This window comes from Lepisosteus platostomus, chromosome 7 (assembly GCF_059453375.1).
Source record: "Lepisosteus platostomus isolate fLepPlt1 chromosome 7, fLepPlt1.hap1, whole genome shotgun sequence".
NCBI classification, from domain to species: Eukaryota; Metazoa; Chordata; class Actinopteri; order Semionotiformes; family Lepisosteidae; genus Lepisosteus; species Lepisosteus platostomus.
Genome location: NC_142617.1, coordinates 14,527,314 through 14,552,107, shown reverse-complemented (window position 1 = coordinate 14,552,107; position 24,794 = coordinate 14,527,314). Strand labels below are relative to the sequence as shown.

At 41.3% G+C, this 24,794-nt stretch overlaps 1 protein-coding gene across 3 annotated transcripts; it reads right to left on the bottom strand.

Annotated features, from left to right (window-relative positions):
• Positions 1–48: 48 nt before the first annotated feature.
• brca2 (BRCA2 DNA repair associated) lies at positions 49–24,288 on the bottom strand. 3 transcript variants are annotated; one of them, XM_088639403.1, is made up of 27 exons: positions 23,734–24,288; positions 23,223–23,326; positions 21,853–22,119; positions 21,180–21,252; positions 20,841–20,890; positions 19,314–19,348; positions 18,874–18,985; positions 18,718–18,773; positions 18,379–18,478; positions 17,387–18,097; positions 11,889–16,967; positions 11,681–11,779; positions 10,650–10,719; positions 9,804–10,363; positions 8,840–9,027; positions 8,225–8,412; positions 6,798–6,968; positions 6,105–6,474; positions 5,410–5,565; positions 4,933–5,080; positions 4,281–4,396; positions 3,245–3,446; positions 2,895–3,061; positions 2,436–2,574; positions 1,861–2,117; positions 1,141–1,287; positions 49–720 (listed from the first exon to the last, which is right to left on the bottom strand). In XM_088639403.1, exons 2-27 carry the CDS (start codon positions 23,305–23,307, stop codon positions 322–324), a joined length of 9,945 nt encoding a protein of 3,314 aa, XP_088495529.1. In that variant the 5' UTR covers positions 23,308–23,326; positions 23,734–24,288; the 3' UTR covers positions 49–321. The 3 variants fall into 3 exon arrangements, with proteins under 3 accessions (XP_088495529.1, XP_088495530.1, XP_088495532.1); XM_088639404.1 differs by having other exon boundaries at positions 21,862–22,119; XM_088639406.1 differs by lacking the exon at positions 23,223–23,326.
• Between the last annotated feature and the right edge of the window lie 506 nt (positions 24,289–24,794).

Below are 24,794 nucleotides of genomic sequence, written 5' to 3'. Positions count from 1 at the left end.
TACCTGGCACAGGTTTATTTATTTGGGAATAGAAAACCAAAGAAGAACTTCACAGAACACATGACATTTAATGTGAAATAAACCAGAAACTATTCAGGGAGCACAATACACACAGAACTGTGAAGTATGTGGATTAAAAGCAGCAGTGGCTTGACTGTGCTGCCCTCTTCTGTGGAGCCTCCTGCATGCTAGTCTCTTTTTGGCCTTATGTTGTTCCCACGGCCGCGTCCAAGTCCATTTTGAAGAAAAAAGGCGCCGCTCTTCGCTCCAGTCGCGTCGTTCCCCTGGTCCAGTCTCTTTGGTTCCCCCAGCGCCTCGTTCTCACAGGGCGTCTTTCCCTTCCCCCTCGCCTCTGGCGTCGTCCCCCAAGCCGGCAAGCAGGTCCTGGGTGTTGATCTGCGCCAGCTCCTCGTCCTTCACCCACTCGCTCCCTGCCTCCGGCGCCGGGCCTGGACTTCGGCACTGCTCTTTCCCCCTCGCCGCCGCCAGGGGGCTCGCGCACCTCCTCGGGGGCTGGAAGGTCTTGTTCACACAGGGGCTCCTCAGTGGGGCAAGCGGGGGAGGGGACGGGATTCGGGACAGATAGATTAGGCCCCTCTTCCTCTTCAAGCTTTTAGGGCCCTTGTCGTCCGAGCGGCCAGCGTGCAGGGGTGGTTTGCCACATGTGGGAGTCAGGTGCTCAAATGCACAGAGCGACTGCTGTGGAGATCTTCCCGGGACCTGTGGAGAAGGTAAAAGTAGACTTAAAGGAACAAAACTACCAGCGAAATTACCAACTCTGGATTTTAATAATGTAGTTACTTTCCTCTGAAAACTACTGAAGAGACAATGGTTGAGAAAATCCTGAAAAATTCAGTAAACATAACTGAATTCTTATTTGACATCAATTAAAAGGCCTTAATTAACTTTCTCTACCCATTTGAATTGTTTTGAACCTAATTAAGCTTTTGTTTTGCTTAAATGAAACTAATCATCAAGGAACAAAAATTACTAACAAACTTGCAAAGAAAAGCCTTTACACAGAAGGGATTGGGTAAACTTTCGTCATCTTGTTTTCACTCTGAAATGGAGAAGACTGAAGCGATACATATATGACCCTATAAACATCACTCAACTATCACATAAGAAAGCAGTGCTTACAAGATTGCTGCTCTCCCGTTGTACATCGGGCTTCATAATGGGCGTTTTGGGGATGGAACTGAGGTCTTTTAGCGACTGACATGGGAAGTCTTCTTTGATTAACTTGCTGAGCTTCTCTTCAGCGGCCTCAAAAAAGCATTCAATACCCTGTTTTAAAGGAAAGAATAAAGCAGCGACGGTGATTTTAGCAGTTAAAATCAGAAAAGCAGCACATTCAGTAGCTTCTAAGACATCCTCATCATGGTCTTGTGCACACCCTTAAAGTTACACAACACTAAAGAACTCCAGGATCCAGATGTCGCCAGCCAGCTGTGATTGGTACTACTGGTATTCCTCAAGCAGAGGCACACAACTAGCAGAGTGCTGTCAGGGTGGGGTTGGATTTGCTTGGCCTATGTCATCTTATTTTTGCTGGTGAATTAAAAAAAAAAGTTATTTCTTAATACTGATTATTGGTTTTGCAGGGATTTTATTTGCAGGGATAAAAATAGTTACTTCTTAATATTAATGCTTATTTTGCTCATTCCCTCCATTGAAGCCTGTTACAGTTTTATGTTTAGGCATTCATTCATTGCTCTAGCTTCCCTCCCTCTCCAATGGTGTTTCTTCTTCCGTTTTTCAGGACTGAAACTAAGGCATCTGGCAGAACGAAGCAAGCATGATTAGCAATTCCAGCTGGCACGACAGCGATCCATGCCACAGACGTTTGGCTAGTTTTACCTGGGCCGCGCTCCTTAGCAGGGTGCAAGCCCTTTGCAGATGCGCTTCTTTAGGGTTTGCGGAGAAGACTGAAAGCTCTGCAGCATAGGCAGTGGGGACAGCTGCAGCTGGGCTGGGTCGCGCTTGCACGTTGCTCACTGCAAGCAGGGCGCGTGGCTGTACAATGTCCTCCAATGCCAGCTGGCTCAGGCCGGCCCAGCACTTCACCGCCACAAAGTCCCGGTTCTCATTGACCAAGTACACCACTGGAGCACCACCTAAGCAGAAAGGCGGGGGAAAATAGTTTTCTGATGTTACTAAACCTGTCCTGCTTTGTAGACTGTGTTGTTAGAAAGTCCTGGTATCCAATTCTCTCAAAATATTCATATAAAAGTGTTTTAGCTTGTGATAGGTATATTATACCATCTGTCTCACTTCGCTATTATGCCTGTGTCTCTTTTCTATTGTTTAGTTTAACTCTCCAAACATAATGGGCTCGACCTATGCCAGTTCTCAACGACTAAAGACATGCAAGACATGAGAATGAGCTCCTCTTGTTTGTAAGCACTCAGCCCACCCTGCCTGTTTGGACCTACCTTGCTTTCCTGTAATGGAGATGACATAACCCACCAAATCCACCTCTCCACAAACGGGCTGGAACCGCGGACTCAACAAGCTCTTGAAACTAACGGCCTCTCTGGATGCATACAGCTGACACAGCAATTCCGGGGGTACCTGAAAAAATTGATTTTTTGCTTATTTCTCTGGCAGCTGCGCAGTTACATCCTTTCCTTCAGCAGCTATTCTGGCAGGACACTTCAACACACCGGAGCGTGACAAACCTTTCATTTTCAAAGCTGGGAGATGACACTGGACAGGCGGAGGAAGGTTGGAGGGCAAAAACTGGAACTCTGCCCATTGCCCACCAGTTTGACAGGATGTAAACTGATTCAGTCTAGACAAAGTGCTTGACATTTGCAAGCACACTTACGATGTAACATATGATGATTCTAAAATACAAAAGAAAAGAAAAAAGGCTCAGCAGGTTTCCCTACCTGCAACTGCTCAAACTGTGTTTTCTTCATAGCTGTGAGCTGAACTGCTGCATTGCCGATACGCCTCTTGGTCTCAGATGTTGCCAGCTGGTATATCTTGTACCTGCAGCCTTCTTTCAGCAGGGAACAGACTTCCGTTGACGGGCGCCAGATATTCAAAAAGTAAGCTGGAGAAATGGGCAGAAGAAACAATTATATTATTACAGACCCATGACTTGACACCCAAAACAAATTCAACAAAGCATTCAGTAGACATTGCAATCAACATACAAAAAGATACATATTCCTCAAAAGTGACTTTTTACATCATTTTGGCAATGATGGAAAAACAACAAAAAAATGGGTCTTACCAGTGTTATTTTGCAGATTCTTACAGTCAACAACTAATAATTTCCACACAGGAGTGACATCTCTTTCAGGACAGCTGTTCTCCCTGTCCTGGGCTGACCGTATGGCTTTTTGAAACTCCTCCTGCAGTTTTGTCTGTTTTCTCTCATTCAGAGCCCGTCGGTAGTTGTTCAGTGTCATCAGCTGCTGCTCACTTAAACAAGCCTGTCAAACACAAGGAGCTAAGCCATCAGTTTGGTCATTTAAGAATGTTTTCCATTTGTTTTATTTAATCAGGACCCCAAGTACAATGTTTCTCCTCCTTCAAATGCAAAGCGCCTCAGACTACGATGTAAATGAACCACTAGACACACAGTAGGATAATGTTTAGAACACTGAGTGTTCTAAAAGCTTAGAGATAAAGGCTGAGACTATGTTCATTACATATTGGGGCGGAGCGGTGGCTCTGTGGCTAAGGATCTGCGCCTGTGGCTGGAAGGTTGCCGGTTCAAATCCCGCAGCCGGCAGAGGAATCCTACTCCGTTGGGCTCCTGAGCAAGGCCCTTAACCCCAACTGCTCCAGGAGCGCTGTACAATGGCTGACCCTGCGCTCTGACCCCAGGCTCTCTCCCTATCTGTGTGTCTGTGTGTCTGTGTGTCTCATGGAGAGCAAGCTGGGGTATGCAAAAAGATCATTCCTAATGCAAGAAATTGTAAAGGGTTAATAAAGTAATGCTGTTTGTTATATCCCCAATATGTTTCTACATATCTATATACAGTACTGTAGTTTGTAAAGGAACAAGTAAAAGTTTATTCCGCTGAAAGGAGAAGAAGGCTCCACACCCGAAGAAGGCTCCACAACTGAAACATTGCGTTTCCTTTCTTCTCTTTTCAGCATGGAATAAACCTTTACTTGTTCCTTTGCAGCCTACGCATGTTGACGAAGCTACCTACTTAACCTATATAGTTTGTATAGTTATACAACTGTTCAAATTAATTAAAAAAGTGTCAATTTGCTTCCTTACAGTTGCAAATTAAGGTTCAATTTAGAATCATTACCTCAAGGCATACTGGATCACTTTCAGTGGCCTCATAAAGCTCGTCGCCCTCCTGCAGTGCTTGGATCTCCTGATGACTAAACCTCTGCCTTCTGCTCCTGATTTCACTTGTTTCTGCTGCAGTGGAATGAAAAAAATTTCCATAATTTTTTAGCAATCCATTATTCTGTGCTCTCCTCACTCACATTTTAAGGATTTTGAATTATTTAAGTTTCACATTATAAAGTCTGAGGCTCACTGCCCCTCAAAATAAATACACTAGCAAAATTGTTTAGCTAGCCTGGCAGTTACTTCTTTACTGATCTCAGTCACTCACCGTCTCTTTCCTAAAAAAAATAAATAAAGGTACACCTATGAAAAGCAGATAGAACAGAATGCGGACCTGTGCTAATTAAAACAGGAAAATCCATTGTTGTGGCTTGAAAACACTGGACGTAGGGGGAAAAGACTCCAGACCAGTCATTCTACATCTCAGAGGGCTGCAGTCTCCAGTTTCTACGGATACCTTCTCATAATCTCAATGAGTAAAAACCTGGAAACTGGTGCAACAATCCAATTAAAATAATTACCCTTAACAATATAATTATAAATATCACAGAAATTGTTGTTTTCCAGGGTCTGGAATGAATATCAGTGCTTTAGACTTTTTTTACCTTCTTGCTTCTTCTCAAATTCAGACTGAATCTTAGCAAACAAAGCTTCCATGGTTTTCTGCTTGTTTTCATTGTGCCTTCGAGCCTCTCTTTCTTCAGCACGATCACCACGGAACACAAAGACTCCATCTGCCTTCTTTTCCATCCACTGTCAACAGGAAATAAAACTGTGAACACTGCTCTTTTAATTAACCTCTGGCTTTCCGGACAGTCATGGGGATCTGCCAGACTGCTATAGTAGTCCTGTTAGGGAGCTGACAAGGTCTGTACAAACGCAGAGCAGTTGCAAGTCACTTATCCCATTAAGAGATGTTTCCTTAACTTCATACAATAAAAACTCAACGGCTTAATTTAATCTTCATTTGTGAAGATACTGCTCTTAATTGCTTGGGCATCTTAAGAGAGAAAATAGTACTATAGGAACAAATTTCCTGAAAGGTATACATTTTTAAACCTACCTTCATTTAACTAACATACCTGTATCGGGTAAGTTCTGAGCACCACTACATCAACACATCCCACTCTTCCGCCATTACTGAAGAGGGAGGACAGCGGGACGTGGAAGGGACGGGGGTCTCGGTGAAAACCAAGCTTGGTATCCCAGCGGGCTAGTCTAGTGCTGTTGGCACAAATCTGAAATCACGACAGCACAGATGGTTAAATACAATGATTTAATCAAACACGCTGCTAGTTCCTTCTAATAAGGCTTTACAGAAGGAGGGAATAACATTTGCTAATCCATATCGCACTGACAACTAATTTTATCCAAACCTTCAATATTTTTACATGAAAGCCATTGTCTTGTTTGCATCTTTCAGGGATGTTAATTTTAACAATGATTCTGTGAGAGAAAGTGTTTGCAAAGTGTGTGTGGGGGGGTGAATATGGTGAAAAGCTGAATAAAAACAATCATGTCCGCCCAGATAAAAACACAGAACTAAGAAACACTGCATTTTCTCTCTCAGGCCAAAACATTCTGTTGAGTGTCAAAATGCTCTTTGAGCATAGTTTCCCTGGCTCTCCTCTAGGACAACTTCTCTTGAACAACTATTTTACTAGGACAAGTGCTAACACACCTACAAGTGAAATACCTGCAAGCCTTGTTTTAACCTTGAATGGCTACAAATGTACCTAATAATGCTAGCAGGAAGATGTTGTCCTCACCCACTCACCTTCAGCATGAGGGCCTCAGGTGCCTCCAGGGGCGAGCAGGCGTCCTGACAGCCTATCAGATCAGCTCCATGAGTCACGATTTTGCCACCGACAGCGAGTCTTCCTTTCCGCAGCATGGCTGTGAGCGGGGCGTCTAGCAAGGCCTTAATGGCGTACCACCCATCGGTGACTTCAATGACCCCCACCGGCCCGTCTGTCTTGGCCTCGGCGTACGGCAGGGCTTTGTTTCCAGGCATATCGTGCGCCTGGAGTGACCCCATCGAGACGATTCTGCAGACGCAGAGCACCAGGGTTTTCGCAGGTGTGTCATCCCTTTCCATGATCTTCCTGAGGGCCGACCTCTGGCTGTTATCAATCTCCAAGTCATACCTGACCCAAAAAAAAACACCGACGCACAAATCGCACAAATTAGTAAGGAATCCTCACACAAGTGTAGGATCTTTGCCGTAGTGTTTTTGCATACTTTCTATGGCAGTACTGCAGAAGCAATGACAAATTTTAAAATATGAATGAAAATTAAATGAAAAATTGACCAAAAATTGTACATCATCAAGGTAAATAAAGTGCATATCATTCTCCAATGCCAAATATAAATGACAACGAGAGAACGTTGGGTACTGTTTAACTACTTTCCACACTCAAGATTCCAAACTTATTTTGCGTTACTTTAGAAAGAGACATAGTCAACATGCCTGTATTTCAGCTGAAGGAGAACCTGCTCAGGAGTTAGACATCGGCTTCCCATCTCCAGCGGAAAGGCTCTTTCCATGGCTGCCCTCTTCCACATGATCCACCGGTAGTGATTGTAAACCCAGCTCTCGCTGATCAGTTTGGGGTCCACGCCTGGCGTGTCGCACAAAGCCCTGAAAGACATCCCAGGCTTTAGGCCCACTTTTTAATGGCTCAAAATGGTAGACGACTTGTCAGAGGAACCAAAGACATGCTACCTGAAGAAAGAACATTTTTAAATGACTCTTCATGGTTTATCATTAGAAGAGCTCTCAAAGGTTACTGAAATTCAGGGAAGCAAGATGATGTAGCAATTCAATCCGTAGCCTCAGAGCAAGAGTCCTAGATTTGATAACAGCCTTCGGTATCTGTGTGTGGAGTCTGCATGTTCTCCCTCAGTCATGTGGGTTTTTTACCAAATGCTATAGTTACCTCCCTATATATCCTTCCAGCACAGAGATTCTAACTAAACTTATTTGGTTATTCTAAACTGTCCTTTGATCTGTGACCCTGCAATGAACTGGCATCTGAGCCAGTTGTGCTTCCACAGTCCTGCCTTCTGCTCAACATTTGTGAGACTTGCTGAGACTCTCACCAGTATATGGATTGCCAGTAAAGAGATAAGGTGACACCTGGGAAGTGAGATAATATCATTTTTTGTTTTTGTATTTTTGCAAACTATGCAGTTTAGTGGCTTGAAGTTGGCTTTGTGCTCAAATATATAAAGATGCTGCCTGTCCTTGGTCAGTAAGATAAAGGGCATGTATTTGGTAAGCTGGCTGTATGCCCAGAACACATGAAAAGAACTAACTGTTGTCTAGTCTGCAACTTAGATATAATTAATAACAATATTGGCATGTGGTTGTTGTCTTATTTGTTTAGAATGTGTTGTAGTAACTTGGTTGCTTGGTATAAAAGACCATCTTTAGCTACTTATTTCCGGTGGTTGCAGGCCGGACATCCATCTGCATATGAAATAAAGAGACTTCTGCTTCACAGACACCTGAACTTTGTCAGTTGTATGTCACAACACCAGTAATGGAGTGATATTTATAAGTCCACTTTCACTGTTTTAGAGACAAAAAACTAGTTTTGCTTCAAACAAAAGAAACACAAATCTACAACTAGACCTGAACAGTCCACTGATCTCTACCTTGTGTTTGACTAGGAACTAAACCATATTATGACAGGCCTAATGGGCCTGACGGAGCCGTGCTGTATGTCACACCTCACTATTTTATACTATTTATATGTCAGCATGATCATGAATATTGTATCTGCATTTTAACTCAAAAGCACCAACCATCTACCACTACCATCTGATATAAATAGGGCTTTACTTAAAAGGTGGTTTATTATTGGAAAGCAAAGCAGATTCTGTCAGAAGTACCTGTAAAACTCTTCTTTCCCTGCTGTGCCTTTGTTGTCAGGTATAAGGCAGCCTCCATCAGCAAGCTGCACCCCATTACCAGCCGAGAAGAACTCGATTCCAAAGTGATCTCTGCAGCTGAACCTGAACGACTCAGCGTTTTCACTGCTTATCTCCAACACACACCTATTGACCCCACACATGTACAACTGCAAAGGAAGACACATATGTAGAAAGAGTCTCATCATCTACACGAGATTGACAAATTTACTATGAAAAAAAGCAGATCCAAAAGAAAGGGAGGGTTCTTATGCAGGGTTTGGAAGAAATAAAAAAGGACCATGTACAAAGGAACAAATTACAGAAAACAATTGGGAATGGTAAACGGGACCTAAAGGACTGAAAGGGAACTTCTATGCTCATTACCGGATATGTTCATATCAAGACCGCTCGAAGGTAGGAAATCCCTTATTTTTCAACTTACCTTAAAACGGGCAGAAGGAAACATAGGTAAAATTTAATTTTACATTACAAAAATCTGTGATGTCCAAAAGGAAAGAGACCTGCAAATCCAGCTGTTTAACAGCAAGCAGGAGTCTGCCTAGGTGTGATGGAAGACAGGGAGATGCCGTGTACCTGCTGCTGTGTGTGCTGAGCGGGGCTCTTTCCTCCCACCGCAGCGCGGAGCGACACTCTGGACACCCCGGAGGTCTTCGTCAGGCACAGGCTCCCCGGAAGAGGCCTAATGGTTTGCCGCTTTTTTTTCCGAATCCTCATTTCTTGCATGCCTCGGGCGAAGTCCAGATTCTGAATCATTAGATGATCTGCCAAGACATGGAATAGCTCCTCATAATGATGTTTAACATTCGTCTTTTGGCTTCTCCATCACCACCGTTCAATTTCAATCAGAATGACTATTTATTTCAAGGACAAACAGTGAATTTAGGACCAAATGCTGACAAAACCCAAGATCTGCATTTGGTTCTGCAGTAATGGTGAACACAGAGATTGTACACTAGGACAGTTGTGATTTTATGACAGCATATTCACAAGGCTGACAAATGAGCAGATCCCTCCACTATTTCTACAAGTACTCTTTGCTGTAAACCACAGTTATATGTATCTTACAAAATAACATCTGTCACCCAAAAATAAACAAATATTTATTCACACCTCTGTGGTTAGAATTTTGTCATTCTTCCTCTGGCAGGCATGGCAACAACTAGACACCTTATATGGTGAACTGAAAAATGTTTCTTGCTCAACAAATTCCAAACCTTATGTAGTTATCTCAATATCACTACATAGAGCAAAGTCCCATTGACATAACTTAAGTTCAGAAAACACAAAGAGTCACATTTATTCACACCTCTGTAGAATTTGGTAAAACCTCCAAAGATATTCAAACTAGACACCAGTTGTTTGCTGTGAGGTTCTGGCACTTCAGAGGGGAAGTTTATGAATATTATTTCATGTACAATTTCTCACTGTCCTTCAGACTGTTTGGTTTTCGTTAAGGAACAGCATTGGAGTTAGAATCTCAAATGGTCAGTCAGACTGAGGTCTGGAAATTCAGATGACTTGGGAGTGTGAAGGCTACCTGAACTATTGGCGTTGTGTTCTTCAGGGGAAGACACTGCTTGCCCGGAGCAGGGGCTCTCTGGCCTCCCAGAATCCACACTCCTCACACTGAGTATGGCTGCTTCCTGTCTCCGGACACTATCGCTTGGGTGGGATAAGGGTGTGCTGCCATCTCCTAACTCCCGGCTGGCTGCACTTTCGTTATGTCCAGAGTCTCTGGTAACAGCCTGCTCCGTTTCACAAGGAGGGACAGACGGACTGCACCCTTCGCCAGTCTCGCGCAAGGGGGTGGATTTAGGGGCCGTCTGAACCAGCCTCTCCAGCTGCACTTCTTCCGCGTCTTTAAGGGAGCTCGGTGCCTTTTTAAAGGGAGGAACAAAAACACTGGGAGGTCTGCTTGGCTCAGGTGGCGCGCTGCCCTTCTGCGACCCGGAGCTCGAGCGCTTTTGAAATGGCGGCACAAAGATCCCGGTTTTGACCTTTGCCGGAGGTGCTTCTCGGGATTCCGAGCCCGGGCGAGCTTTCTGCGGCTCTGCTCTCTTCAGCTCCTGGGTGATGTCCCAAACTCTCTTTTTATCGCTAGAGCAAGGAATAGAACAGTAAAACAAGTTTAAAACTGCAGAACTCCTTGTGTTTCTCATTTTCTTAAATTTTCTGAAAAGTATATGAGTGAAAAAAGCTATTAACACCAAGGTCTTCTATAAATTACTGGGGCAATTTACATTACACATTGTACTATAAGGCTTAAAAATTAGTATTGTGCCCTGAACTTTATATAGCCCGATTCTACTTTTAAGCTAAATAATAACAGTGGGTGCCACTGGACAGTTACGAGCCATGTGCTCCAAATCGTACTAAAACTTACCCGAAGGGAAGAGAAATCATACTTTCTAGGGGGATGCTATATCTGCCCTGTCCTCGGTCTGTTAGAATACCTGCAACAAAATAATTAACAGCAATATGTTTATAACACAAGAGGGAGTATGTCACATTGCCAAATCACATGCCATTGTCCTGAATTAACATGCAGGGAAAGCAGAAGTCCAAAATGTAAGGTATATAATTGTTTCCTTTGGACATTTTATTTAGCACGAAAGCTAAAACTATGTGTTTATCTGGAATAACTCAGACAGGTATTTATTCAGAGGAAGGCACTTTCATTATTTTTTTCTGCAAGATAAAATGCTTTTCACTCACAACAAAATCCAACTAATGTCCCAAACGTATCTATCAGTCAAAAATTAAGACTGACAACTTGTTTCTTACTGAGAAACTGACAACTAGGAAACATTTTCCCAGAAGGAAACTTTGCTTTGCAGATAGGCAAAGATACAACACATTTATTTAATATACATAATAAAATAAATAAATATAGACATAAAAGATGGCTTAGTTCTATTGCTCTTAAATTTAGGAAGTCTAAATTTATGCCCAGATGGAAGGAGATCAAATTCTCTGTGCATAGGATTGGTGAAATACTACAGAGGTATGAATAAATGTGACTCTTGTGTTTTCTGAATTTAAATTATGTTAAATGGGACTTTGCTCTATGCAGTTCTATTATGATTACTACAACAGGCTTGGAATCTTTTGAGGAAGCAACTTTAATCACTCTATAAATCAGTGGTGCTGTATGAATATGTTTGGAGGGCACAGTCTTAACAAAAAGTACTCTATTTATGCCAAACCATGATAGACATGTTGCTTCTGTAGTATTTTTGAAAAGGGCCTTGTTCACTATTAACTAAGTAGATACCATAATGGGCTCACAGATATTTCTAACTTCTATGTAGATACATGGATATTCATCTTAGTATTTAAAAATATATTAGATATTATACCAGCTGTAGCATCTGCAAAAATAAAAAGCAAGGTTATTTTTGGACAGCTGCTTACTGTTTGGGCAGGTTTTACAAGGCTTGAGCGCAGGGTGTTTGAAACGATCCAAGGTCCTGTCAAATTCTGCCAAGAGCTGCCTTTTAAGAGGAGGTTCCTCTGTGGAGAAAGGTCACCAAATAATACCTTAAAAAGGTTTTTTTCCTCCCAGTAACAATAAGAAGTAAAATAGCCAAACTAAAGAAATGTCTTTTAGGTAATTTCTAACCTTTTAAATCAAGATCTTGGGGTCGAAGTCTTTTTCCACCTCTAAAGCCCTTTTCCAAAGAGTCTTGCGGGTCTGGAACACAAGGAAGACTATTCGTCTTCAGAGACTCTTGAAAGCTCTCCTCAGTGAGATCCTCATCTTCCAAAAAAGCCTTGGTAGATTCCATGGCCTCCTGCTCCAAGTACCTTTGCTGAGTGTCTGTGCAGTCCCCAAAGTTGTGAGAGTTAAAGTTGAGGAGAGAAGCCCCTTCTTGAATGGTTTCTAACTTTCCTTTTCCACCCTCCAATACAAATTCAGCTGATGAGTCAGCCCTTGTAGAAGAGCCCAATTCTTTTGTGGATGTCTTTAAAGTGGTCGGCCCTGTAAGAGTTTTCCTATTCTTGTAAGATTCTGTACATTCTGAACTCGGCTCCTCCCTTTGTTTTCCATGTATGTCCTTCACACAGAGGGCTGGAGAGCTAGTATTGGGGTCATTGTTTTCATCTTCACTGTAGTTTTCAAGCTTTGCTTTGGCATTCTGAAGGGCCTTCTCACAAACGGAAACAGTCTTGCCGCTAGCAGTGCTGAAACCACAACTGACTTTTCCTAGATTATTCTGGACAATACTACTTTTTCGTCGCACAGTTTCTCCTTTAATTTCTGCACTGACATTGCTATCTGGAGTGTCATCATATTCTTTTAGCACAGTCTTAGCTTTTTGAAGACCTTTTTCAGACACAGGAATCCTTGTGCCACTAGCTGTACTGAAGGCACAGCTACTTTTCACTTGAAGATTCTCAGCAGAACTTGTAGCTTTTACATCAGGCTTTGTATTTTCAATTTCATCAATATCATTTAGCAAATTCCTGGCCTCCTGAAGAGCCTTTTCAGACAAGGAAACCTTGTTGCCACTGGCTGTGCTGAAACCACAACTGAATTTTTCAAGTTTCTTCTGGGCAACACTGTTTTTGAATTCCACAGTCTCTCCTTTTATTTCTGCACCGACATTGCTATCTGGAGTGTCATCATATTCTTTTAGCACAGTCTTAGCTTTTTGAAGACCTTTTTCAGACACAGGAATCCTTGTGCCACTAGCTGTACTGAAGCCACAGCTACTTTTCACTTGAAGATTCTCAGCAGAACTTGTAGCTTTTACATCAGAGTTTGCATTTTCAATATCATTAAACTCATTTAGCAAACTCCTAGCCTCTTGAAGAGCCTTTTCAGACACAGAAACCTTTTTTCCACCGGCTGTGCTGAAACCAAAACTGAAATTTTCAAGATTTTTCTGGACAGTATTACAATTTGGTTCCACAATCTTTCCTTTACATTTTGCATACAAATCACTCCCTGGAGAGTCATCATATTCATTTAGCACAGTCTTCGCTTTCTGAAGAGCTTTTTCCGAAACGGAAATCCTTCTGCCACTAGCTGTACTGAAGCCACAGCTACTTTTCACTTGAAGATTCTCAGCAGAACCTGTAGCTTTTACATCAGAGTTTGTATTTTCAATTTCATTAAACTCATTTAGCAAATTCCTGGCCTCCTGAAGAGCCTTTTCAGACACAGAAACCTTTTTTCCACCGGCTGTGCTGAAACCACAACTGACTTTTTCAATATTTTTCTGGGCAACACTATTTTTGATTTTTACGGTTTCTCCTTTTATTTCTGCACTGACATCACTATCTGGAGTGTCGTCGTATTCTTTTAGCACAGTCTTAGCTTTCTGAAGAGCTTTTTCAGACACAGGAATCCTTGTACCACTAGCTGTACTGAAGCCACAGCTACTTTTCACTTGAAGATTCTCAGCAGAACTTGTAGCTTTTACATCGCGCTTTGTATTTTCAATTTCATTAAACTCATTTAGCAAATTCCTAGACTCTTGAAGAGCCTTTTCAGACACAGAAACCTTGTTGCCCCTGGCCGTACGGAAACCACAACTGAATTTTCCAACATTTTTCTGGACAACACCGTTTTCCAATTTCACAGTCTCTCCTGTTTCTACACTGACATCACTATCTGGATTGCCATCACATTCTTCTAGCACAGTCCTATCCTTGTGAAGGGCCTTTTCAGAAACAGACATTTGTATGCCATAAACTGTACCTTTCCCTTGAAAATTCTTATAATCTTTTGCCACAGGTTCTACAGTCTCAGTCTTATCACACTCATGTGAAGTCACACCTTCCTGAAGACCATCTTTAGACATAGAAACCTCCTTACCACTACCTGTGCTAAAGATGCACCCGTCTTCTCCCAGAGGGAATCCAGTTGAAACATTTTTCACTTCTGATTCCCTATCAGTTGCACATTCGAGCATTGCAATTTCATCACATTCTTTAAACACTGCTTTAGCCTCCTTTATTGCTTTTTCAGATACAAAAATATTCTTCCCACTGGCTGTGCTAAACCTTGAATTGTTGTTCACAGTTCCAACACATTTGTTTGCAGGTCTTGAACTTTCTCCTTCACTTTTTGCATGCTTTTCCAGACCTGATATCCCCTTATTGTCTCCTATTATACTTTTAAATCCCTCAAGTCCTTCCTCATAAACAGAAGCTCTTTTCCCTCTAGTTATGCTGAATTTACCACTGGATTTACTGGCTTCAGAAATTCCAAAATATTCCTTAGTTCCAGTCCTAGATGTTTCAGGACATTCTTCCCCACTTTCCGTCTTCTCCTCTAAATCAGAAAACATGTCCTTTGCTTTTTTCAAAAACTTTTCAGAAATTCTTACAGCAGTTCCTCTGGCAGTCTGGAAACCCAGGTTGGCTTTGAATCCATGAGCATTTGAAGACACAGCTGGCACTTTGGCAAAAGATTGTTCCTGGAACCTAACCCTCTTCCCATTTGTGGACTGATAAGAATCCTTTCCATCTCCTATCTGCTCTTGGGGAGTCTGTAATTTTTTATCCACATCATCTTCCAACTGAAATGAAAACTGCAAAGGCTGCAAAACACCTTCTGACTGATTGTTCCTGGGGCTTTCAGAGCTTTTCCTAGTCTCCAGACCACTACCCTTGAAGGGAAAAGGGTCCAAAGCCTTAGGCTTTTCAAATCTCAATTGTTCTTCAGACTCTCCACAAGACAGTTGTTGTTCAAGATTGGAAAAGCTTTTGCTATTTGATGAGGAACCATTACCTGCTTGAAACAGCTTTTCCCTGGTCCCATCGTCATGGCTGAGATTCTTACCACTAGACTGAGAGACTCCACTAGCTCTCTCAGTATAAAACTGTGCTTCAGTTTGGTTGCATGTGTTCACATTAGGACGCCTACTATAATGTGTCGTTCTGATAGCAGTTTTACCCTGAAAATCCAAAAAGGGAATTGGAGACTTTAAATCTAAGGAGTCCTGTGATTGCACACAACCAACATCTAAATCAAGGAGCTGTGATGCCTTTTTTAGACTCTCTTTAGATATTTCGATTTTCACCCCTCTAGCCGAGCAAAAGCCTTCAAACCGTGCCAAACTGGAAGTACAACCAGTGGCCAGAGCTGATTCTGAGGATTCTTGATCAAGAGTCATCATCATATCCATGTTTGCTAAATTCTTTTCCACTAATTCATTATCTCTAGTTCCCATGGAATTACAGATCGAAATGGATACATTTCCGCCCTTTTCTTCGTTTCCGTTACATTGTTCCTCTGCCTTATCAGATGTGTCATTTTTCATCAGCTGCAGTTTCTGTATTTCTCTATTGGAGTCAGTGTTTCCATTGCCATCACAACTGATGACTGTTAACATATCTGACACAAGTACTGGGGCATGTTCTGTATCTTTATCATGTGACTCACGAGATAGCACATCCTCAGTACCAGCTGAAGTTTCCTTATAAAGTTTGAACTGTGTGAATTCGTATTCGGTGTCAGCTTCTTCTAGGATATTGCACAGTTCGATAACATCTGCCCTTTGACTTTCTGTCAAAGAGCTGTAAGTGTCTGGCATTTTCTGGCAAGACAGCTGTCCAGAAGGTGATCCTGTACAGAAGGGTTTTACAGCGGGCCCTGTCTGCAGAATTTCAACTGCAGTTTCTCTGTCATCCTCTACATCAACACAGCCACTAGAGATACATTTCTGCAGAAGCTTTTCATCCACATCCTCAAACAAACACCTGGCTCGCTCAAGGTTTCCTGAGGACACTTGTATAGGATTTTCAGAGGCAGTTTTAAAGCCCGAAAAACTGAACTTTGAAGATCTGCTAATAGCAAAGGTATTGCACCCCCTGTCAAGAGCACCATCTTGCATCCAATCGTGTTTCATCGTGTCTGTAGTGCTCTCTGGGTTCTTGGAAATCTTATCCTGTTGCAAGATTTTTGCACTTTCTGTGGTAACATGAGTAACTGTAGGACCTACAAAATCCTTGGCAGTGTCCGAGATAGAAGAAACATTTTCTTTGTATGATGTTTGTTGCTGTGAATGCCATAAACTCTTTTTCTTAGGAGAAGTGTTACTCATATCATTTTCGTACGTCTCATCTAGAATGGCTTTTGCCTTCTCTATTGCCTCATGGGAAAGAGAAATAGTTTTATTGCTTGCTGTTCTAAAACCAAGCTGCAAACAATTCTCAGACTCTTCATTTGAAAAGGATACATCCCTTGATGATTTGGTAGGTTGGTAACTTTGCTTTGGGCTTTTAAGTGTTCCATTTAAATGATCAGATATATCCCTACTGTTGTTTAATTCTAATCCTTGAGGCAAATCACTGATTCTGCTTGCAACCTGGGAAGGACTTACAAGGTTGCTTTCTTGTACAACAGTAAGGTCTGACAACTGCTGTTGGCTGTTCAATGCTGCACAGCTTGCTTTAGGTGCATAATTATTTTGCAAATGATTTATCACTATCTTTTTGTTCCCCTGCCCGAGTGTAGCACTACAAGTTTTTGCTGGAAAACTCTTTAGAATGTCATTGTAAGCAGGACCTACACTATTGGAAGGGGTCATACAATCATTTAGTTCCTGACTAAAATTATCTGCAAAGATTGTGGAAAGTTGTGACAGCCCATACTCCTTAGCTGACTGCGAGCAATCTGTTTTCTTTTCAGCCATAGCTCTTTCACTGGAAGGGGTTGTGCTTTCAGCCGTCTCATTCCGTAAGGTTCCTGAAAAAAAACTCAGAAAAATTACTCCCTCTACCAAAATAGAATACAATCTTAACCCCTTATTTTCCCTTTATCAAAACTTCAGAAACCTAAATGACTCATAAAAAAAGTAAAAGACGGCAACTATAGTTTAAATGTAAATGTTTTATAATTTTTAAAAAAGAAATTACTACACTGCACACACATTTGCAAAAGTTCAAAGATATAATTCTGGAAGCATGATGCACCAAATTTACCACTTCACATAAAATGGAGATAGTTTTCGATCAAGTTTGTTATTCATTTAAACACACAAAGCATTATCTTACTGAACTTTCAAACGGACACTTTATTTAAAAATGATGATCAAACTTACTTAAACAGTGGATCATGCATACAATGTGAAACAGCAAAGCAGAGACCAATAAAACACATCCTACCTGAATGGGAAACAGCAGGTTGCAAGTGTCCTGCACTCTTTTGCTTTGCAATACATTTTGGTTCACCGGAGAGGGGACAGCCTTGCAAAGAGTACACAAACTTCCTGGGCTTTTTTGTGCTAGAAGACAATGCTAAACAGCCTCCTGGTGAAGGCTCCAGCAACAGAGATCCCGCTGGACTGCTTCTCCTTGGACCCTTTAAGGATGCTGGGTCGTTCTTTGAGGACTGAGATACGGCAAGACAGACCAGCTGACTGTCAGAAATATCGGGAAAGCTGATCTGAGACCACTGTGAATTCCCGCAGTCCATGATTTCTGGCTGAGCTTCTGACTCAACGACCGGGATAGAGGAATGTGTCGGTTTTTCGGTTTTGTCCTTTTCTCTGGCCAGTTCAGAATTCTGAACTTTATTACTAGGGCCAGGTACAAGTGCTGGGGGTGCCATCAATGAACAGTCCTTGACAGGACTGGTGTTCGGTGTCCCTCTGTCTCCGTCTTTGGTTTTAGCCCTCCTTACTGATGAGCTGCTGCTGAAAAAGACAGACAGGACATCTTCAGCTCCATCCAGCACGCTAGCCACTACTTTCCGCACTTCTGGGTCTTGAAGGGCATCTGGCAATGTTTGCTTCCAAGGACTACTCATCTCATCCGCTAATTCATCTTGAAAGCTGCCATTCTTTAGCACGGGATCATCCGTCTCATTGTTCACATCTATTTACAAAAAAAAAAGATTAATTTAGATTTTGGCTGAATGAGTTTAATTGTACCACCATCATGGTGGGATATAGAAGCCTAAAGCATCCATTTATATCAAACAATGTTGCTGAGCACATTCAAAAATGTCATTCTGGATTACTAAAGTACCTATAAATCTCCTCTAATGCGCAACCTTACATATTTGTAACAAGCCTCAGATATTTATATAAGTGCTCTACCAATGCAGGAAAGAAGTGAAACTGGTTTATCTCTCAGCTTTGAAAGCAGACACTCACCTGGTAGTTGAGCTCTTGTGGAATCGTCATTTTCCGATGCAAGCTCACCTAATTTAAGATCAGTCTCCTTGGTCATTGAGGGAAAGAGTTTGCGCACAATCTGCAAAACATTTCACTAGAACGCTTAGAAGGTGCATAAATGTGAAGCAGGAAGGGTATACCTTCTTCTGTATTGGACAAATGTACACCAGTTTTAGACAAAGTTTTTACAACAAAGAATTACCAAATTCAATAAACAAAGTCATTTCGCTTCATCGACAAACACAATTTTTGCATAATTAGAATGTTTTTTTCAGTAATTTGCACAAATATAAACATTCATGCTAGACTACTACTTACGATGCCACTTTTCTGCGCAGACAGCCCTTTGGGGCAACTTTTCTCTTCTGTCTTGGCTGAAAAAGAAGGTTATATTTTTTATTTTAACCCTCAATCAACCTGTTACAGGCCAGATTCTCAACAGAAACTCAATGCAGGAGGCTGTGTTCATCTTACACAGTATAAGCGTTGGTGTAATAGCTGGGGGGGTGTTCAGGGAGCTACTCCATGACATATCGGGGTCCACTTGAGCTCCAAGGCTTTCTGAAATGCGCTTTTTGGAGAAATCCTGCAAACAAATAAATTATTAGCTCTAAGTACCCGGTTTTATGCTATTCCATTATTTCATACTGAGGAAAGGGACTTGTTAGGTCTAGATTTAGCTGTGCCAAGAAAAACAATTTTGTAAAGAAACATATACAAGTATTTATGTATTAAAAACATCTCATAAAAGAGGAACTGTGATTTAGTAAATGCAATGATAATTTTATGAAATTCCCAAGTCTTAAAACACTGCCCAGGAATGATAAAAACATGAAATTAGCATCAGCATAAATGACCAAATTGGAATAAAGCCTAAAATGATGTTTGGAACTATACAATTATCACATGCTTACCACATAGCCCTTTGGTGTGTCAAATAAGTCTCCAACTAGAAGAAAAACAAGAGTGGAAGAGAAATAAGTTCAGTTTCCTGATCAATGTGTTTCATGTGTGTAACCATTAACTACAGGTATATACCAAAGATACGGACAGACAGGACTCAAAGGTTTTATACCACCTAGCATGCGTTTTTAATCATTAAATATGCTGATTCAGGGCAGTACTGTAGATGTTCTTAATAATGATATTACATGGATGCATACATATTATGTAGTTTGATAACATAAGATTTAACTTAATTGTCCATCCAAGAGGGGGGAAATTTGTCTTTGGGATCACAATACAAAACTACAAAAAACACTCAACATAAAATAAATACACATAAAAACAAACAATATTCCTAGACAGGAAACAGTCATTTAGCTGTGTTTAATATACCAACTGTAGAGAGAACAAAGGATTTCTTGAATAAGTTTTTCTTGGCCACTAGCATTCTAAAACGCCTCCTTGAAGGTAGCAGCTGGAAATGGGAATGAAGCAGGTAAGAGGAGTCATCAATGATAACTGAGTTTTTCTTGTGAACTGCAATATAATATAGGTCTTCAAGCTGCTTCTGTGATTGACCAATTATTTCACTAGCAATATTAACAATTTTCCCTTACTCTCTGGCTACCATACCACACAGTGATACCAAAAGTAAGGATTCTTTCTACTAGCATTCTATAAACCCTCCCTAAAATATTTTCTCTCATCCAAAACCCTTTCAGCTTCCTGATCAAAAATGTATGCTGACTAGCCTCCTTAAAAACGAAATTGGTATTCTCTGGAGAGTTTTTTTATTTTATTTATTACCAAGTATTTGAAACACTGAACAACCTCCACAGGCAGATTAATATGGGCAAGATGTATCATTAATACAGCTCAATGACACATTATTACCCTAATGAATAAGATGCATCACCATATCTTGCTTTTTTGTGATACTGTTTAAAAATGTTTTTTTTTACTATCATTAATGATCTTGGAGCTTCACAATTCAAGCCACAATTTCATTCTGGGCAATACATATCCATTTAAATATCTTCTCACTGAATTATGTGCATTGATGGTCAAGGGACTAAAACCCTGGTCCTGGAGAACCAAGGCACCTTATTTTTTCTTCCGTCTATTAAGTTTGTTACCTTGCACAAACTTAACTGTACTTGGTAGGTCTTCATTAATTTATCATTTCACCTGAAGCACTGTGATTCTCCAAGACTAGGGTTACAGACTTCTACGCGAGGCGACTATAAAATCTGCATGACAAAATCTCAAATTATCTTTTGACTGACATTTTCTGAAATTTCTAAATTAGGAAAATAAAAATCTTCTCAGAAACATAAGTATTTAAATATACTGGTGATACCCAGTATGAAAAGCCTCAGAATATCCTTCGTAACAGCCAGTCCTGCAGGCATCTATCCTTCTTTTTGCACTGCAAAACAATATGGTCAACTGGAACCCGCATGAACTTAGCCACTGAAACGAAAGCACAAGCTTACCATAATTTTCTGTAGGAAGAGGTCTTCTGTAAAAATGACTTATTTCTGGGCTGAAATGTAAAATAATGCATTTTAGAGAAAACCATGTAAAGGAGTTGAATACCCTACAGTATCTAGCACTCTAATCAAAGCAAAGTTACAACAGTAACTAAATAAAAATAGGTTAACTTTTATTGCCAGTTATCCACAAACTTTATCTCTATATAGAACATGCACTGCTTAAAACTTTCACATGGGCCAAAAACCAAACATATGTTGCGATCTTTCGACATGCAGTTGCTTCTTATCTTAAAGCAGAATTAGTAACATGTGGGGACACGCAATGACAGACAATGGTACCTGTCCTTTGACAATCCAAATAAACCAGGGCTGGAATCAAACCAAGGCTCTCTTTTAGACACTTCAGCAGTCCCTGTGTAACCAAGGAAAGAAACATGACAAAAAAGTCTCATGTTTTAAAATGGATATTTTACTTACACCCTACAGCACTGAAGTAGGAAAACACTTATATATATATTATTATATTATATATATTATTGATGGAAAATATATATATAATTTATCTGTATTCAACACTACAGTGTTGGTTCAGGCACATTGTGTAATATGTCGGCTGTTTTAACATATCTTAAGCAGCTCCAACAATTACAGCTACACATCAAAGGACAGGACTTCGGACAGGACCAACTGGTCATCTCATGCTACATATCAAAGGGCAAGACGAATACACATGAAGCTGTGAAACAAAACAACTTCCTGAGATCATACTGTATATAAGAGCTGGGAAACCCTTGCGGTTTGTCTGTTCTGCGGGGCAGACCCAACGCGCGTTGATGTCATTATTGAGCTCAACAAAACAACTGAATCCACAAAGACTGTGTCCTGCTCCTTGGATGAAGGATTTCCCACAACAGCACCTTGCCTTGACTAAGACTACAGCACAATCAGTGAGTGTAGCTGTTAGGCTTTGTATTACCCAGTTAAACACAGCATAGCGACTGCGATGTCTTACCAAACCCACCAGCTCTCGCCTGCGAGACAGGCCTTTGCTCGGGGGTTAATGCTTCGGGGGACCGAAAGCCCTGCTCCCCGAGGATCTTCGGCGTGGAGGCCGCCTGGCTGTGCACCTCTGCCCTCTCCATCGGCGAGCCGGAACAGCTGCCCGGGACGCAGTGGGACACGGAGCTCCTGCACACTCCATTCCCATCCTCCACTGCGCCCAGGGCCGTCGCCTCAGCGGTGAGATCCTCAAACCAGTGCGGGTGCAGGGGGCCCAACTCTTCATAAGGAGAAAAGGGTTTAGTAACGCCGTATAATGAAGAGATCAGAAAGACACTCTATCCGTCCATTTTCTAATGCGTCACCCAATATGGGGTCGCAGGGGAGCCTATTCCAGCAAGCAATGGCAAGAGGCAAGGCAGGGCACAAACTGGCCGGAATGCCACTCCATTGCAGGGCAGACACAGACACAAACTTGCAAACACACTCACACCAGGGCCCAATTTTCTCAGAAGCTAGTTAACCTACCAGTACACAGTCTTTGGACTGTGGTAATCGGGGCAACTGGAAGAAACCCAAGCAAACTCCGAGAAAATATACACTACACATTCCACACAGTGAGCACCCCAGGAATTGAACCCAGGGCCCCAGTGCTGTAAGGCAGCAGTGCTAACCACTGTGCCACTCTCCCCCCCCCATTAATAAAATCAATACTGATAATGTCAATACTCTCATAACAGATTAAATGCAGTAACGATGAAACCAGAAATCAGAAAGTCCGATTTTTTAGATTTAGAAATACTTTTTTGATGGCTCCTTTAGTGTTAACAACAGTGTTTGTTACTCATGTGGAGTTTGTATAGATGAACGTCCCAGTTAGAGATGTACTGTAAGGTTGTCATATTCTGGGGCTGTCTGGTTATCAAGGTCACGTCACTGGACACTTGTTAGGACTACCCTAGTGTCACACCAGAAAGGGAACTGTCAGGCTGATGTTAAAGCTTTATTTCTCTCTAAAGCAGACGTCGCTCCCTAAATTCACTTCCGAATTGGGGTGTACATCTGGCAAGACGCAGCAGAGCTGTGGAGAAGCAAACTGCTTTGTTTGCTCGTGTTGTTATCTTGAATTCGTGAATTTAAAAAGAATGAAAGCGGACTACATTTCGCACTGAAAAAGTCGCCCCGGGTTTTGAAACATCATCAATCCTGGTCTGCTGCACATCCAAAAAGGAATATAATAAATATCCTTATTTAATTAAAGCTATGAGTACTTATAGACTCGCTTGTCGGAAACACGCAGTCCTACATAAGGATCAAACATTTGAAAGCACAACGTGTGGTCTGTTGTTTGTCTTTGGCCACATAGATTGCAGAATCGTTTACCTGCACTGACGCGGTGGGTGAACAATTCAAAAATGTTTCTTCTTGAATTTGCTTCCACTTCATTATTTAGAGAATGTCTTGTCATGTTTGCCTAAGCATCGGACCTTCAAAGGAAACAATGTGCATGATCAGGTTTTCTTAGAGACTGCTTAGAGAGACGTTACAGAGCACAGCATTACACCACAACATTTAAAAAGCTCGACTTACAGATAGCAAGCAGTATTTTTGTTTACCAAACGTTAAGTATAACACAGGCAAAGAGTTGAAATACCGGAGGGAAATTTATATTTAACTTTTTGATTCGCATTAATTTTGATAGCGTTTGGCTTGGTTAAGAACAGTTCCGTATTTGTATTACACAGTACGTTTTATACTAATGCTTAAGTTTCTGTATCACTTAAAACGGCACATAGCCATCTGTACTTTACTAGCCTGGTCATCTTATTCGAATCCCCGAACCAACAAACCGATTAAAAAGGGAAACCAGATGTTAAGACACCAAAATACTCACCCAATTAACTTTCTAGCGAAAAACGTCGATGACAAACATTACCGTGGAACCATCACCGCAATCACAGATCCCAAAAGCTCAAGTTTAATACATTCCTCTGCTGCCGCTGTGCCTCCCAAAAACAAACTGCGCCGCAGCGGTCTCAGACCGCGCGCCACAGCCTCACACGGAAGGTGTTCCTTGTAGCCAATCGCAGCTCGGCCTTGCGGCAGTGGGCGGGACAAGAAACGTGAACAGACGCGCCGTGAACTGCAGCCCAGAGAACTCAATTCAATAAATTAGCACCTGATGGGACAAGCACCTAGAGATAAACTACCCACCAAGTGAAAGCAAAGCACATTCTAAAAACGTCCATGCAGTGACATAATTAATGTTCGCAACAGAATTTGCGTCCTAAGGAGAGAAGCGTAAAGGTTGGTGAGGGCGATCAAGCGGGATTATTAATATGATGATCAATCTTTTGATTTTTGGTCAGATTTTTTATTGTAACCTTTAACTTTCTATCCTCTGTGGAATACACCAGGGTTATTTACTTCAGTTAAATTAATTATGAATAAAAATGGATACTGGATGTAGGAAAACTGAGCGAATTGTGAAACTACTTTTCTAAGTATTATAAAGAAGGCAGAGTGCGTTGTGGTATGAACATACAGTACCTATTCATGAACAACTTGTATCACAACATTATAGATTCAGCCTTACCGTCTTTTTTACTAACGGTGATATCTCTGCCGAAATAAAATCCAGGCACTTGAATATTTAATCAGACAATACTTATTAGATCATCAGATAAATAGTTATCAGAGATAAGTGCAATTCATATCCGATTAACTGTTGTACGTCTGTGAGTGATCCACTGTTAACAAGAAGCTTTGTCTTACTGTTATTATTTGACATTGTATCGTTTCAAAATGATTTTCCGGGAAGAAATATTGTACGTCTTCAATATTAAAATTGATTACTGAAAACAATATTTAGCACAACTAATAATAAGAGTATGTTCATTTCATTTTCTATTTCCGTTGACCAATCCACACTCTACATCTAGCTAACACGTCACG